We start from the raw sequence: 17,005 nt of genomic DNA, 5'->3' as shown, positions 1-17,005 counted from the left end.
AGACAAAGGTAAAATTCTTACCTGCTTTTATTGCAAGTTGATGCAGATTGTTTATCCCATTCCCCTCCAACTTTTAATTCATGCAACTGAAAAAAACCGTATTATTTATAGGATGACCTAATATATATATATATATATATATATACACACACACACACACACACACACATACACACACACACACACACACACACACATACACATAGATAGATACATACATACACCGGCACAAATATCCATATCTATATATATAAAACTGAGAATGTTTGTCTGTCTGTGTGGATAACTAAAACTTGAGAACTACCCAACCAATTTCATTCAAATTTTATACATGCCTTACTTAGGGCCCATGCAGTGTCATGAGCTCAACTTCTTGCCTAATGCGAGCCCAGAACAATCTCTTATCTCTTACAATATATCAGTGTTACAAGTCAAAAGTGAAACAATAACATCTATACTGTAATGTGAGATAATACTTTCAGTTTTAATAGGAGGTTTCACTATTAATACTTTCACTTTGTGTATACATATTAGTTTTATTTCTATTACTTTTACTATGTATTTATATACTGTTGCATATATATATATATATATATATATATATATATATATATATATATAAATATATATATATATATATATATATATATATATATATATATATATAAATATATATATATATATATATATATATATATATATGTGCGTGTGTATATAGGTGCGGGCGAGGCTGTGTGCTAAGAACCTTGCTTTCGAACTACATGATTCCGGATTTGGTTGATGGAAACTGAAAGAAATCTGTCATATATATATATTTATGCATGTGTATTTGTGACTGTGTTTGTTCCCCCTCCACCATCACTTAGAGACCAATGTTGGTGTTTTTACATCCCTGTAACATAGCAGTTGTGCAGAAGTTATCAATAGAATAAGCACCAGGTTTACAAAGAATTAGTCCTGGGGTCGATTTCTTCAACATAGCTCCAGCAAAGCCACACTCAAATGAAACAAGTAACAGATTAAAAGAGTAATAATATATCATCATCATCATCATCATCGTTTAACGTCCGCTTTCCATGCTAGCATGGGTTGGACGATTTGACTGAGGACTGGTGCAACCGGATGGCTACACCAGGCTCCAATCTAATTTGGCAGAGTTTCTACAGCTGGATGCCCTTCCTAACGCCAACCACTCAGAGAGTGTAGTGGGTGCTTTTACGTGTCACCCGCACGAAAACGGCCACGCTCGAAATGGTGTCTTTTATGTGCCACCCGCACAAGAGCCAGTCCAGGGGCACTGGCAACGATCTCGCTCGAAAACCCTACAAGGCCAGTCAGGCGGTACTGGCAACGGTCACGCTCAGGATGGTACATCTTATGTGCCACCCGCACAAGAGCCACTGGCAACGATCTCACTTGGCTTGCCGGGTCTTCTCACGCACAGCACATTTCCAAAGGTCTCGGTCAGTAGTCATCGCCTCGGTGAGGCCCAATGTTCGAAGGTCTTGCCTCACCACCTCAGCCCAGGTCTTCCTGGGCCTACCTCTTCCACGGGTTCCCTCACGCAGCTATCCTCATTCATTTTCACCACATGTCCAAACCAGCGAAATCGTCTCTCTTGCACACCACTACTGACGCTTCTTATGTTCAGCTTTTCTCTCAAGATACTTACACTCTGATGGGTATGCACATTTACATTACACATCCAGCGGAGCATACTGGCTTCATTCCTTGCAAGCTTACGCATGTCCTCAGCAGTCACAGCCCATGTTTCACTGCCATGTAGCATGGCTGTTCGTACACATGCGTCATACAGTCTGCCTTTTACCCTGAGTGAGAGTCCCTTTGTTGCCAGCAGAGGTAAGAGCTCTCTAAACTTTGCCCAGGCTATTCTTATTCTAGCAGTTACACTTTCAGCGCACCCACCCCCACTACTAACTTGGTCACCCAGATAGCGGAAGCTATCAACTACCTCTAGTTTTTCTCCCTGGAATGAGATAGAAGTTGTTTCCTGTTTGTTCACAGTGTTTATTGCACCTGAGCATCTTCCACATACAAAGACTAACTTTGTAGTTAATCTGCCTTTGATATTGCTGCACCTCTTATGTGTCCATAGCTTGCACCGGGTACATCTTATAGAGTTACTACCTACTCCTTTACTGCATACTGAGCAGGGCCATCTACCTGAAGGGGTTTGTGTTTTATCTACCTTCCTACTTATTAGGATTTTGGTTTTTGCTAGGTTGACTCTAAGGCCCTTCGATTCTAGTCCTTGCTTCCACACCTGAAACTTCTCCTCTAGTTCTGATAGTGACTGCGCAATTAGTGCAAGGTCATCAGCATAGAGGAGCTCCCAGGGGCAACCTGTCTTGAATTCCTCTGTGATCGCCTGGAGGATTATGATAAATAGGAGGGGGCTGAGGACGGAACCTTGGTGGACCCCTACCTCTACCCAGAATTCATTACTGTGCTCATTTCCAACCTTCACCTTACTGACAGCATCTCTGTACATGGCTCGCACAACTCTCACTAACCATTCTTCTATCCCAAGTTTCTTCATTGACCACCAGATAAGGGATCGGGGGACCCTGTCAAAGGCTTTCTCCATGTCAACGAAGGCCAGGTACAGAGGTTTATCCTTGGCTAGATATTTCTCCTGCAGCTGTCTCACTAGAAATATGGCATCAGTGGTGCTTTTACCTGGCACGAACCCAAACTGCATCTCATCTAAATTGATTTGCTCCCTAATTAGTTGGGCTATGACCCTCTCCGTAACTTTCATAACCTGATCTAACAGCTTGATGCCTCTGTAATTATTAGTGTCTAAAGCGTCACCTTTACCTTTGTAGCAGTTTACTATGGTGTTGCTACACCAGTCATTGGGTATGACTCCTTCGTGTATCGCCTGGTTCGTAATACGGGTGACTAGGCTGTAGCCAACACTGCCAGATATTTTGAGCATCTCTGCAGTGATTCCTGATGGGCCAGGGGTTTTTCCCTGTCTTCATACTCTTAATTGCTTTATCTACCCTGGTACTGTCAACTCGGATAGCTGGTCCCTCTGTTGGGTCGACATACGGCAGGCTCTCTTTCTCCCATTCATTCTCTTTATTAAGCAATCTATCGTAGTGGCATCTCCAGACCTCTTTCTTTGCAGCCTCATTTAGTGCAAGCGTACCATCATCCATGCGAACACATTTCTCTCCTACAACATCACTATTCTCTCTCCTACACTGTCTTGCAACACGAAATACCTCGAGTCTTTGGTCCTCACGGCGCAGAACATTGGCAAATCTTTTCTTATCTGCTTCCCCTCTGGCTAAATAAACCTGTCGCCTAGCTTCCCTTCTGGCAGATTGGTACAATTCCCTGCTACCACCGTTCTTCCAGTCCTTCCAAGCCTGTTTCTTTTGTCTAATAGCCCCGTCTACATCCTTGTTCCACCACCACGTTACTCTGGGTCGAGAGGGGACTTTACACCAGCCACAGATCTGGTCTGTGGCTCTCAACAGGTTGTCCTGCAGAAATCTCCAATTGTCTTCCACGTTGTATGATGCTATATCCCCTTCTATTTCGTCAAATGCTTCAAGTAACTTGTCTCTAAATCTCTGTCCATTTTCAGGGTCTTTAAGTTTCCATACCCTTCTCCCCCAGGCCGGTCTACTTCTGGGCACCCATATTGCCTTGATCTCAAAGTCGCTAACTACTAATCTGTGTTGGGGTGTACATTCTTCGCCAGGGAGGGTTTTGGCATTTATAAGCCTCCCTCTTTCTCTAGTTCTGGCGAGGATGTAGTCGATTTGGCTAGAGTGTCTGCCGGATTGGTAGGTGACTAGGTGATAGGCAGGTTTCCTGAAGTTGGTATTGCAAACCATAAGATCGGTTGCATCAGAACTCCAGCAGTCTGGTTCCCTCCTCGTTGCAGGAACCGAAGCCATAGCCTCCATGTATATATATATATATATATATATATATATATATATATATATATATATGGATATATATATATGTGTGTGTCATCATCATCATCATCATCGTTTAACGTCCGCTTTCCATGCTAGCATGGGTTGGACGACTTGACTGAGTACTGGTGAAACCGGATGGCAAAACCAGGCTCCAATTTAAATTTGGCAGAGTTTCTACAGCTGGATGCCCTTCCTAACGCCAACCACTCAGAGAGTGTAGTAGGTGCTTTTACGTGTCACCTGCACGAAGGCCAGTCAGGCGATACTGGCAACGGCCACGCTCGGAATGGTATCTTTTATGTGCCACCCGCACAAGCCAGTCCAGGGGCACTGGCAACGATCTCGCTCGAAAATCCTACGGAAGCCAGTAGGCGGAACTGGCAACGGCCATGCTCAAAATGGTGCATCTTATGTGCCACCCGCACAAGAGCCAGTCCAGGGGCACTGGCAACGATCTTACTTGGCTTGCCCGGTCTTCTCATGCACAGCACATTTCCAAAGGTCTCGGTCAGTAGTCATCGCCTCGGTGAGGCCCAATGTACGAAGGTCTTGCCTCACCACCTCAGCCCAGGTCTTCCTGGGCCTACCTCTTCCATGGGTTCCCTCAACTGTTAGGGTGTGGCACTTTTTCACGTAGATATCCTCATCCATTCTCACCACATGTCCATACCAGCGCAATCATCTCTCGTGCACACCACAACTGATGCTTCTAATGTTCAGCTTTTCTCTCAAGATACTTACACTCTGACGGGTATTCACATTGACATTACACATCCAACGGAGCATACTGGCTTCATTCCTTGCGAGCTTACGTATGTCCTCAGCAGTTACAGCCCATGTTTCACTGCCATGTAGCATGGCTGTTTGTACACATGCGTCATACAGTCTGCCTTTTACTCTGAGTGAGAGTCCCTTTGTCGCCAGCAGGGGTAAGAGCTCTCTAAACTTGGCCCAGGCTATTCTTATTCTAGCAGCTACACTTTCAGCGCACCCACCCCCACTACTAACTTGGTCGCCCAGATAGCGGAAGCTATCGACTACCTCTAGTTTTTCACCCTGGAATGAGATAGAAGTTGTTTCCTGTTTGTTTACAGTCTTTATTGCACCTGAACATCTGCCACAAACAAAAACTAACTTCCTAGTTAACCTGCCTTTGATGTTGCTGCACCTCTTATGTGTCCATAGCTTGCACCGGGTACATCTTATAGAGTTACTACCTACTCCTTTTCTACATACTGAGCAGGGCCATCTACCTGAAGGGGTTTGTGTTTTATCTACCTTCCTACTTATTAGGAATTTGGTTTTAGCTACGTTGACTCTAAGGCCCTTCAATTCTAGACCTTGCTTCCACACCTGAAACTTCTCCTCTAGTTCTGATAGTGACTCTGCAATTAGGGCAAGGTCATCAGCATAGAGGAGCTCCCAGGGGCAACCTGTCTTGAACTCTTCTGTGATTGCCTGGAGGACTATGATAAATAAGAGGGGGCTGAGGACGGAACCTTGGTGGACCCTACCTCTACCCGGAATTCATTGCTGTACTCATTTCGAACCCTCACCTTACTGGCAGCATCTCTGTACATGGCTCGCACAGCTCTCACTAACCATTCTTCTATCCCAAGTTTCCTCATTGACCACCAGATAAGGGATCGGGGGACCCTGTCAAAGCCTTTCTCCATGTCAACGAAAGCCAGGTACAGAGGTTTATCCTTGGCTAGGTATTTCTCCTGCAGCTGTCTAACTAGAAATAAGGCATCAGTAGTGCTTTTACCTGGCACGAACCCAAACTGCATCTCGGATATATATATATATATGTATATATATATATATATATATATATATATATACTGTTGTGTCTGGGGAGAGTCATTTTCTTATCGTGCCTTAAAATTTAACACACATAAGAAAATAAGTTACATAGCAATCTTCTCTACCTATAGTTATCACATTCGGTTAAAATGTCTTATAGTTAAGCTGGTTCCTATGTATTTCCCTGAAGAGAAGATTACATCCTTATCAACATCACCTATTCCTTTGGAAGGTACAATTTGTAATCTTCGAAACATATGTTGGAAACAAAAGAATTCATTTAACATATGCACTTTACTCCATTTGTATATATATATATATATATATATATATATATATATCATCATCATCATCATCATCATCATCCTCGTTTAACGTCCGCTTTCCATGCTAACATGGGTTGGACGATTTGACTGACGACTGGTGAACCAGATGGCTACACCAGGCTCCAATCTGATCTGACAGAGTTTCTACTGCTGGATGCCCTTCCTAACGCCAACCACTCCGAGAGTGTAGTGGGTGCTTTTATGTGCCACCAGCACGAAGGCCAATCAGGCGGTACTGGCAACGGCCATGCTCAAAATGGTGTATTTTACGTGCCACCTGCACAGGAGCCAGTCCAGCGCCACTGGCAACGATCTCAGTCGAATGTCTTTACAAGTGCCACCACCGGTACGAGTGCCAGGATGGCGATGCTCCGCACAGGTGCCGTCACAGTTTTGCTTTCGCTTGCCCCAACAGGTCTTCAGAAGCCAAGTTTCGGGTCCTGCATAGGAGCCAGTCCAGCGGCACTGGCAACGATCTCGCTTGAATATCTTTACACGTGCCACCAGCACAAGTGCCAGAAAGGCGACACTGGGCACAGGTGCCATCACGATTTCGCTTTCGCTTGCCCCAACAGGTCTTCACAAGCCGAGGTTCATGTCCAGTGGAGGAGACGGCGTTGGCATGGGTGCCAGTCATTGAATTTAGTTCGATTTCGATTCTAATTTCACTTGCCTCAACAGGTCTTCGCAAGCGGAGTTTAGTGTCCAATGAAGGAAGGTACGCATAAGTGGGCTGGCTGCCCCCCTGGCGGAGGCCTTAGATTTAGGTCTCACTTGGCTTGCCGGGTCTTCTCACGCACAGTGTAGTTCCAAAGTTCTCGGTTAGAAGTCATTGCCTCAGTGAGGCCTAATGTTCAAAGGTCGTACCTCACCACCTCATCCCAGGTCTTCCTGGGCCTACGTCTTCCACAGGTTCCCTCAACTGCTAGGGAGTGACACTTTTTCACACAGCTACCTTCATCCATTCTCGCCATATGACCATACCATCACAATCGTCTCTCTTGTACACCACAACTGATGCTTCTTAGGTCCAACTTTTCACTCAAGGTACTTACGCTCTGACTAGTATGCACACTGACATTACACATCCATTGGATCATACTGGCTTCATTCCTGGGTCCCGTGCAGGTGGCATGTAAAAACTACCTTTTGAGCGTGGCCATTGCCGGTCCTATGTGACTGGCGCTCGTGCCGGTGGCACGTAAAAGTACCCACTACACTCTCGGAGTGGTTGGCATTAGGAAGGGCATCCAGCTGTAGAAACTCTGCCAGATCAGATTGGAACCTGGTGCAGCCTTCTGGCTAGCCAGTCCTCAGTCAAATCGTCCAACCCATGCTAGCATGGAAAGCGGACGTTAAATGATGATGATGATGATGATATATATATATATATATATATATATATATATATATATATATATATATATATATATATATATATATATATATCAAATATAAAATATACAAGAATAAGGGCAGGGAATCGTCAATTAATAATAGAATAAATAATTAACAATTTTGCCAAGTAGTTCAGTATGAAAAAACCTTTATCGGTAAAACCATTTATCATCATAAATATACAGGGATTAGCATTGAGTTGCTTCTCCAACATACTGAAAATTTAGAAATAGCAGTCAAAGAACTACTGATTCTAAACTACAAATTTTTCTCTAAATGGATGGCGATATTTATGGCACACATAGAACAAAAAACCAGAGGGAAAAGCGTAAACAAAACAAGTCTTTAGTTAATTGGATACGAATCGTTTCATGGTTAAGCGAATGAAAATTTCACTATTCCAATCTTCAGCCCAAATATTCTGATAAATTTGAAAGTGTCTCTAAAAAAATTCACGGTAATTTTTGGCCATGCGACACCAAAAATCAACGATAAGAAAGGCACTTACGAATTCATCGGCTAGTGAGTTCAGGCATCTCACCTCAAAGAAATCTATTCCATGTGCGTCACAAATAGTCCCGTGTGGAGGGATTACGGTTTAACCATCTAACTTAGAGGTATCAAATATAAAATATACAAGAATAAGGGCAGGGAATCGTCAATTAATAATAGAATTAATAATTAACAGTTTTGCCAAGTAGTTCAGTATGAAAAAACCATGTGTGTGTGTGTATATATGTGAAGGTTTGGAGGTGATGTACAGGAATTATATATCGGAAATAATAATAAAGTACTCAGATATCTGGATGGTTGTACATTTACAGATTTTTATTAATACGTCACATGTTTTATAAATATTAGCACTTGCACCTGTTCTTGTAGGTTCTTCAAAATATGAAGAAGACCTACAAGAATAGGTGCAAGTGCTAATATTTATAAAACATGTGACGTATTAATAAAAATCTGTAAATGTACAACCATCCAGATATCTGAGTACCTTATTTTTTCCAATATATATATGTGTATATACATATATATATATATATATATATATATATATATATATATATATATATATATATGTCTACATATATATGTAGACATATATACACAAACACACACACTCAAGCACTCACATAAACACACAGAAGTCTGCTCTATATGTTTTTTTTTCTTCTGGTATCTTAAAATAAAAACTAAGTCTCTTCTATTCATATAGGTTTACATTTTCATATTTTTAACTTAATTGATTGGTGATCGTCCAAGTGTTTCTCTCTCTCTTTCTATCTCTCTCTATCTCTATCTCTCTCTCTCTCTCTCTCTCTCTCTCCCTCTCTCTCTCTCTCTCTCTCTCTCTCTACACACACACACACAAACACATATATCTATTATTCAGAGTTCAAGGAGAGTAAAGTTCACAAGAGATTCATTATGCAGATAACTCTAGAACAAATATATTTATCAGATTTTTTAGTTTTAGCAAATGCTTCAATTCTGTTATAGGGTATGCTATCTGTATATAGATGTGTATGTGTTGATAAGAGAAAGCTTCATAGTCTCATTATAATGTTGACCATACATTTGTTAGGCAGTGGGTTTGTCTGACTGGGCAGTGTGTTGTGTTTCTGAATAAGGCACACATTGGTCCTGTACACTCAGCAGAAAATTTGTACTCAGTGACACTTGGGCACCTTGCAATGGCTCAGGGAGGAGTCTCCCAGACTTAATGCTTTGAGTATGCTCCGATGGATGTGTAATGTCAGTGTGCATACTAGACAGAGTGTAAGTACCTTGAGAGAAAAGTTGAACCTAAGCAGCATCAGTTGTGGTGTACAAGAGAGACGATTGCGATGGTATGGTCATGTGGCGAGAATGGATGAGGATAGCTGTGTAAAAAAGTGCCACACCCTAGCAGTTGAGGGAACCTGTGAAAGAGGTAGGCCCAGGAAGACCTGGGATGAGGTGGTGAAGCACAACCTTCGAACATTAGGCCTCACTGAGGCAATGACTTCTAACCGAGACCTTTGGAAATATGCTGTGCGTGAGAAGACCTGGCAAGCCAGTTGAAACCTAAATCTAAGGCCTCAGCCAGCTCACTTATGCATACCTTCCTTCAGTGGACACTAAACTCTGCTTGCGAAGACCTACTGAGGCAAGTGAAATCGAAATCGAATTAAATTCGACGACTAGCACCCATGCCAATATCGTCTCCTCCACTGGACATGAAACTCGGCTTGCGAAGACCTGTTGGGGGGCAAGCGAAAGCGAAATCGTGATGGCACCTGTGCCCAGCATCGCCTTCCTGGCACTTGTGCCGGATGGCACGTGTAAAGACATTCGAGTGAGATCGTTGCCAGTGCCGCTGAACTGGCTCCTGTGCTGGTGGCACATAAAATACACCATTTTGAGTGTGGCTGTTGCCAGTACTGCCTGAATGGCCTTCATGCCAGTGGCACGTAAAAGCACCCACTATACTCTCTGAGTGGTTGGCATTAGGAAGGGCATCCAGCTGTAGAAACTCTGCCAAATCAGATTGGAGTCTGGTGTAGCGATCTGGTTTCACCAGTCCTCATTCAAATCGTCCAACCCATGCTAGCATGGAAAGCGGACGTTAAACGACGACGACGATGATGATGATGATGAATGCTTTACACTCCAGCTTCTTAGTCATTGAGGCTCTAAGCATAGTTACTCATATACAAAATGGCTGATAGTTAGCAAGGTGAGACACACATAAGAAGGAAGGAAACAAAGGACCACTGATGAGGTCACAGAAGTGTGATGAAAGAACTCTGGCCGAAATAAGATTAAGATTAATGTAATATAAAGCTGAAGCAAATTAACACCAAATATACAGTGCGTGTGTTTTTATTGGCTAAACTGGCAATATGACCATCCCCAAGTACAACAACATATATATAATTGTTAAACAGGACAGCAAATGTAGAAAATATTTTAGTGGGGGAACACACACGTGGTTGGACATATATATATATATATATATATATATATATATATATATATATATATATATATATATACACACAGAAAAAGAAAAGATGAAAAAACCCAGATTTATTTTACAGGATTAAGGAGTGAAAGTACAAAATCTTATTTTGTATAATATCTTTATTATTATGACTCTAATATACTCGTTAATCCTGTAAAAAAAATCTGTTTTTTCATTTTTTTCTCTTTCTGTGTATATATATTATCTTTTACTTGTTTCAGTGAGTAGACTATAGCCATTCTGAGGCACCACCTTGGAGAATTTTTAGCCAAATGAATCGAACCCAGTATATATTTTAAAGTCTGGTACTTATTCTATCAGCCCCTTTTGCCAAACAGCTAAGTTATGGGGATGTAAACACACCAACACCAGTTGTCAAATGGTGGTGGGGCACAAACACAGACACAAAGATGCACAGAGATATATATTCTTTTATTCTTTTATTTGTTTCAGTCATTTGATTGTGACCATGCTGGAGCACTGCTTTTAGTCGAAGAAATCAAGCCCAGGACTTATTCTTTGTAAGCCTAGCACTTATTCTATCGGTCTCATTAGCAAAACTGCTAAGTTATGGGAACATAAACACACCAACATCAGTTGTCAAGCGTTGGTGGGGGGACAAACACACACACACACACACACACACACACACACACATATATATATGCAACGGACATTGTCAGTAAGATGAGGTGTTGTCAATGAGTACAGTGAAAGATTCAGCGTACAAGTAGGGGTTCATCAAAGATCAGTCTTCAGCCCCCCCCCCACCCCTCTTGTTCATAATAGTCCTCCAGACAATAACAGAGGAATTTAAGACAGGCTGCCCCTGGGAGCTCTTCTATGCTGATGACCTTCTTATAGCCGAATCACTATCAAAATCAGAGAAATTTCAGGTATGGAAGCAAGGTCTAGAATTGAAGGGCCTTTTATTTATGTTTCCAGGACTAGTTGGATACTTTTTCTCTCAACTATGAGCTGTATGGTATTGAGAGTAGAAGAAAATATGACAGGATATAAAATAAGTACAGTGAATAGGAGAAAGGATGATGGGAAGATGAGAGGGTGTAGAATAGGCAATAGGCATGAAAGACATTCACCACCCCACTATTTTACTGAGCTTGCATGAGAGAACAGGTCTGTTGCAGTATTGTGTATTTCTCGTCAACATATTCCTTTGTCATCTCTTTCATTCAATATAATATCTTGAAGTCCTTTTGTGTTTATTGTTTATGTTAGAAATGCCTAATGGAATTTTTATTGACTCCTTTTCCACATATCCTTCTGCTATAAGGATCATGTCTTCTTTCCTCATTACTGAAACCTTTGTCTTTTTGCTAAGTTTACTTTAAGGTCCTTTATTTCCAGGTTTTGCTTTTGTGACTGGAATTTTGCTTCAGTTTGCCTACAGATTCTGCTTTAAGTCATCAGCATACCAGATTTCTCAAACTGGTCTGTTATAGCGTGAAGCACTATAATAAACAGGATAACTGAGGCTTAAAGGTCCCTTACCTGCATACTGAATTTGCTGCCGATTCTCACTTTGCTGACTGCACCTCTGTATATAGTTTGTTTGGCCATCACAAGCTATGCATCCACCTCTAATTTACTCATTGACCCTCCAGGCTGGCAAACGCTTACACCTAAGTACTTCTTTAGAGGTGCCATTTTCTTGAGAGAGCAAACACATTCTTAGATATATAACATATATACTTGATATTTTAAGTTGACAGTTCACTCCTCAAAGAAAATTTGCAATCTTAAAAATTACATCAGATTGCATGATGAAAGGGGTAATTCTGCTAGCCAGGATTAATTGCTGCCAATAGCAATAAACTTTTATGGTAGTTATTATCATGAGCATCTATAATGTTGCTCAATGTTCATCATTATCTTCAGGCTGGAATAGGTGACAGGTGAAACGTCAACCCTTCACATTCTATGGAGGGCTCAAGGGTAATTTGATGCATCAATGAGGATGGTTTTCAAAGTGTCTACTGAAGGACTTTCCATGTCAGAGATTATGAACAATTTCTGTGAGTCCTTGACTTTACGGTATAGTGGGGTGCTTTGTATGTTTGGGCCAAACTCTACAAGCATGGCCATGTTGGAGCTACCAGAAGTCAAACTCATCCAAGGTACATGTTCTATTTCAGTATCTAAGCATTGCTGATTAGTGACTTTATATCAAACAGCTGTTATCACATACATGATGGATCTGGCTATCGGCCAAGTTCATTGTGAAGGTCAACATACCATCTGGTTGCTATGGTCAGGAAGGTTGTATAGTGGTTGAATGGTTTGAGAACAGTGCTTTCTTTATCTTATTCAAGTACCCCTCAAAAGGGAGGTGGGGTGGAGGAATATTGTCTTCCATTAAATCCTTTATAAAAGTTGAGTAAGAGTGGCCAAAGTGGCATGGCTAAATGTATCCACATTTATTGTATATCAAAAACAAGAAAAAAACTTTTGCCTTTAGTTTGTCTGGGAAATTATTATTTTGTACTGAAGGAATACAATTAACTGAAGCATGAATTAGCCAGGATAATTTATGACTCAGTTACTTGGAGTTGAAAGTTTGTGGTGGACTAGTGTATGTTACTGGTGTACCAAGGCTTCTTGTTAAAGTATTTGGAATTTGGTTCATACCTTGAGGGCATATCCTAGCACTTGCCACCATTTACTCTTCCTTCCTTACTTGACCATCCCATCTATGCTCTGATCCCCGTCCCTTATGAGTATACCCTAGCACTTTGCCACCATCTCTTTCCTGCTCTCTGTTGCACTCATTTTCTCCCATTCTCTCTCTTTCCTCTTGCTCTTCTCTCTGGCTGGGTAACTATGTATCTCCTTTACAGCAGCATGCTTGTTTTTGCCCTCTTGTTAATGCTCCCTCCTTCTCCTTCTCTCTCTCTCCCTCTCTCTCTCTCTCTCTCTCTCTCTCTCTCTCTCTCTCTGGCTGGGTAACCATGTACCTCCTCTATAGCAAGACACCTGTTTCTTTCTCTCTGTCATCATCTGACACAAGCTCACCTCCTCCAACGCCCCTTCCCCTCTCAAAATTCCTTGTCTTGCAAGTTAGTTGGTGACCCTGCCAATGCTGGTACCACATAAAAGGCATCCAGTCCACACTATAAAAATCACTCAGCCTACTCTGTGGGGGAGGTTGGTGTTAGGAAGGGTATCCAGCCATAAAAACCATGCCAAAACAGATACAGAAATATGGTGCAGTCTTCTGCTGGCCAGCTCTTGTCAAAGCAGCCAACCCATGCCTCCCATGCCTGCATGGAAGGCGGATGTTAAATGATGATGATATGTATACTTGTTTGGTATTAACTGTTATAAAATAAGAGAAGAGTATACTCAATAACTGGTAGAGATTAATATTTTATTTGGGTCCCAATGTTTGTGTGTGTGTGTGCAGACACACACATCGACTTTATACATTTACATATGCATATATACCAAGTGTATTAGCAAAACTGTTCAAATTTTAGATTCAGCTTCAAACTTTTGTATTTCAGGAATGCTTTATGGAATTATCAAAAGTTTTCCCAATACTATTGGACTCTGCTTTGAGCAAGAGAAAATGTTGATTACTCTCCAAGCTCACCAGAAGAATCATGATAAAGTTGATGAAGGACGAAAATGACATTTTCATAAAAAATTAACCATAGCTCAGGATTGAGAACTCATAAAGGATTGAAATAAAGTTCAAATAGAAGCTTAAAGTCTTATTTCAAAGTGCTACCTGTTAGGCATCAAGAGTTGATCCTCTTTTGGCAATGACTTCCTCGGCCTTCTTCCTGACTGTACCTCAAGCTTTCTTAATGAATTACTCATCAATGCCTTCCTCCTATGGATGGAGTTTTTTAAGGGCTTGCAAGTAGGACTTCTCACAAACTTTTCTGACCAGTTCATTCCAGATGCTGAAGTCTAAAGGGTTGAGATCAAGTGATGAAGTGGGTTGTATCCTTACTCCAAAAACCTCTTCCTAAACTCATCCCTGAGAAATTTTTGAGCCACTGCACCTGTGTGACAAGGAGCTCCATCTTGCTGGTATGTAACCTTGAAGTCCTTAATGATTTTGGTGGGGTTTCCCTTGACTCTTGCCTCAAGATATTCAGAAAGAATCCAGGTCTTTACATCTTTCAAAACTTGAACAAAACAAATTCTTGTCAGATTCTCAGCCTTCTCAAAGATGATCAATGGTATTTTCTTGCCACCAGAGACCACCTGAAAAATGGCTTTTGACTCTCTTGTGAGGATCTAAAGCCAGAAGGCAGCTGTTGCATCCGTTTGTGTGTGTATTTGAATGAAATTCTTCTTATCTGTGTAAAAGATCACTCCAGGATTAAGTTTCACTTTGTTCAAGATGATCTTCACTCTCTCCAACCTTCTAACTTTTGTCCTGGAGTAACAAGGTGCCTCACAGATCTCAATGATTTCATGTTCAAGTCTTCTGTCACCACTCTTTAGACTTCCATAGCTGTAACTCCTCTTATGTGCCAAACGTCTTGTGAATTGAGTTGAATCTCTTCTGATTGATCTCTTCAGCTCTAGATTGAAATGATGATCCCTCTTGCAGTTATGACCTCCTGATCCAGTTTTCCTTTCTACTATTTCCTCTTTCTCAAACTTATTCACAATTTTCTTGATGGTTCTTGAATGGACTTTGAAGATAGAAACTAGAGAATGTGTGTTGGTACCATTACTGAAGGCCTGGATGATCTTAGCCCTCTCAACATTGCTCAGTTGGGAAGACATGGTGAGGCTGGCGATTTCAACCTCTTCTCTTTCTAGCTAAATATCTCAATGGGTATTTCACTGATTCTTACAAAAACTAGTGTCAATGTAGCCAGATGTCTTATCTGGGAAAATGAAAAATTGCTAATCGATTAGTTTATTGGTTTTAAGAAGTTTTAAGAATTTGTGAGATTGACAATTTTGCTGTTACTCTTGGTGTGTGTGTGTTCATATTTGATTTCTTTTGCTACTACTTGTTTTTCAATCATGGTAGATGGAAAGCTCCTTATGCATCTCACTCCCACCACACCCTTCCTATTTACTACAACTGCTTCTGTAATTTTTCCTAGCATTATACACCCTCACCCTTCACCAGTGAGTCAATAACAGAAATCATTACTATATCACTGTTGGTACCACAAACACCACTGCTACCACTACCATTATTATTATTATTATCATTATTATTATTATTATTATCATTAATGATAAACTGTGATGACCTAACCATTTCTCTCTTTTTTTCTCTCTCTCTCTGATAAATCTATCAGCCTAGGCAATAATCAATAGATCAGTCTACATGAACACACGTGTGTATGTGTATGATTGTACCTATGTATGTATGAATAGGTGTATTAGCAGTATCTACAGGACACAAACTTGACAAACACTGTGTGTGTGTGTGTGTGTGTGTGTGTATGTGTGAAAGACAAGTCAAGTCCCAGTACATGACACCTTGGGCAAAAGTATCTTCTACTATAGCCTTGAGCCAACCAAAGCCTTATGAGTGGATCTGGTTGATGGAAACTGAAAGAAACTCATTGTATGTATCTTTTACTGTGAAAACACATGTAATTTACACACTTTTTTTCACAAAAATAGAAATAAACTTTAAGGGGTGCATAAATTACGAGTAGATCATTTCCAGAATTTATTTTGAAAATTTTTTTTTGTTGCAAAATGATGTACAAAATGTAAACATTCATACTGGAAGTTGACTCATTTAATGTCAAAATAGGTTTTTGCAGAAAAAAATAATGGCTTAAATATAATGAAGTTGACTTTTATTTATGCTGGACGGTATAATGCTTATATTTTCTGTATAAATTTATTAAAACCGTTAAATGATTAACTACTTTTTGAAGTCTGACGTTCATGTTGGTAAACACAGTCCAGGCCATATTTTACATTGCTTGCAGTTTCTACCTATCACAATGGAACACCATTGACATACATACTGATATGGACATTCCTGACTGAAAAAATGTAATGATATGGATAATCTTGATTGTATGTTTTGTTTTTGTCTATTTATTACTAGGCACAGTTTTAAGTTTGTCATACTGTTTACGCCAACTTCATTAACATTAAAATGCCTTCCCAGCAGCTCTATTGCTACATTCAAATGCATATTCAACATATTTAATTTCTCCTTCACAGTAAATGATTCATATGTTCTGCCCATACTGACAATAACAGCAATGACAAATTTTAAAGTTTGCTTGACATTTTATCAGTGTGAAAGAGATTAAAATTTTGATACTCTGTATCAAAGGTTCCGATAAGAATAGGTGGAAAAAAATTCTGTTTACATAATCAGTTTGATCGGTCACCTTCCTCTGTCAGTTGAGTAAAGTGTCATCCAAGCTGATGTTTATTGGTAATTAAACTTAATTTGCAACACCTGTGCATATTTATCAGCCTTGTTTTTGTTGGTAATTCTTATCAACAACTTTTCCTGTGATTGTGATTTA

At 40.6% G+C, this 17,005-nt stretch overlaps 1 protein-coding gene across 9 annotated transcripts in view; it reads left to right on the top strand.

Annotated features, from left to right (window-relative positions):
• Nucleotides 1–17,005, top strand: part of LOC106870703 (colorectal mutant cancer protein) — a 542,202-nt gene that overhangs the window by 281,191 nt on the left and 244,006 nt on the right. The window contains exon 1 of one of the 9 annotated variants that reach the window (XM_089343925.1): nt 14,448–14,564. The exons of the other annotated variants lie outside the window; for them this stretch is intronic. Coding sequence (XP_089200051.1) covers nt 14,463–14,564 — 102 coding nt within the window. The 5' untranslated portion in view covers nt 14,448–14,462. Of the gene's footprint in view, nt 1–14,447; nt 14,565–17,005 lie in introns of those variants that run through there. 9 annotated transcript variants of the gene reach the window in all.

Source organism: Octopus bimaculoides, chromosome 28 (genome assembly GCF_046866305.1).
Source record: "Octopus bimaculoides isolate indiv1 chromosome 28, ASM4686630v1, whole genome shotgun sequence".
In the NCBI taxonomy this organism is placed as follows: Eukaryota; Metazoa; Mollusca; class Cephalopoda; order Octopoda; family Octopodidae; genus Octopus; species Octopus bimaculoides.
The sequence above is the reverse complement of the archived record's forward strand: the minus strand, read 5'-3'. Positions and strand labels throughout refer to the sequence as shown.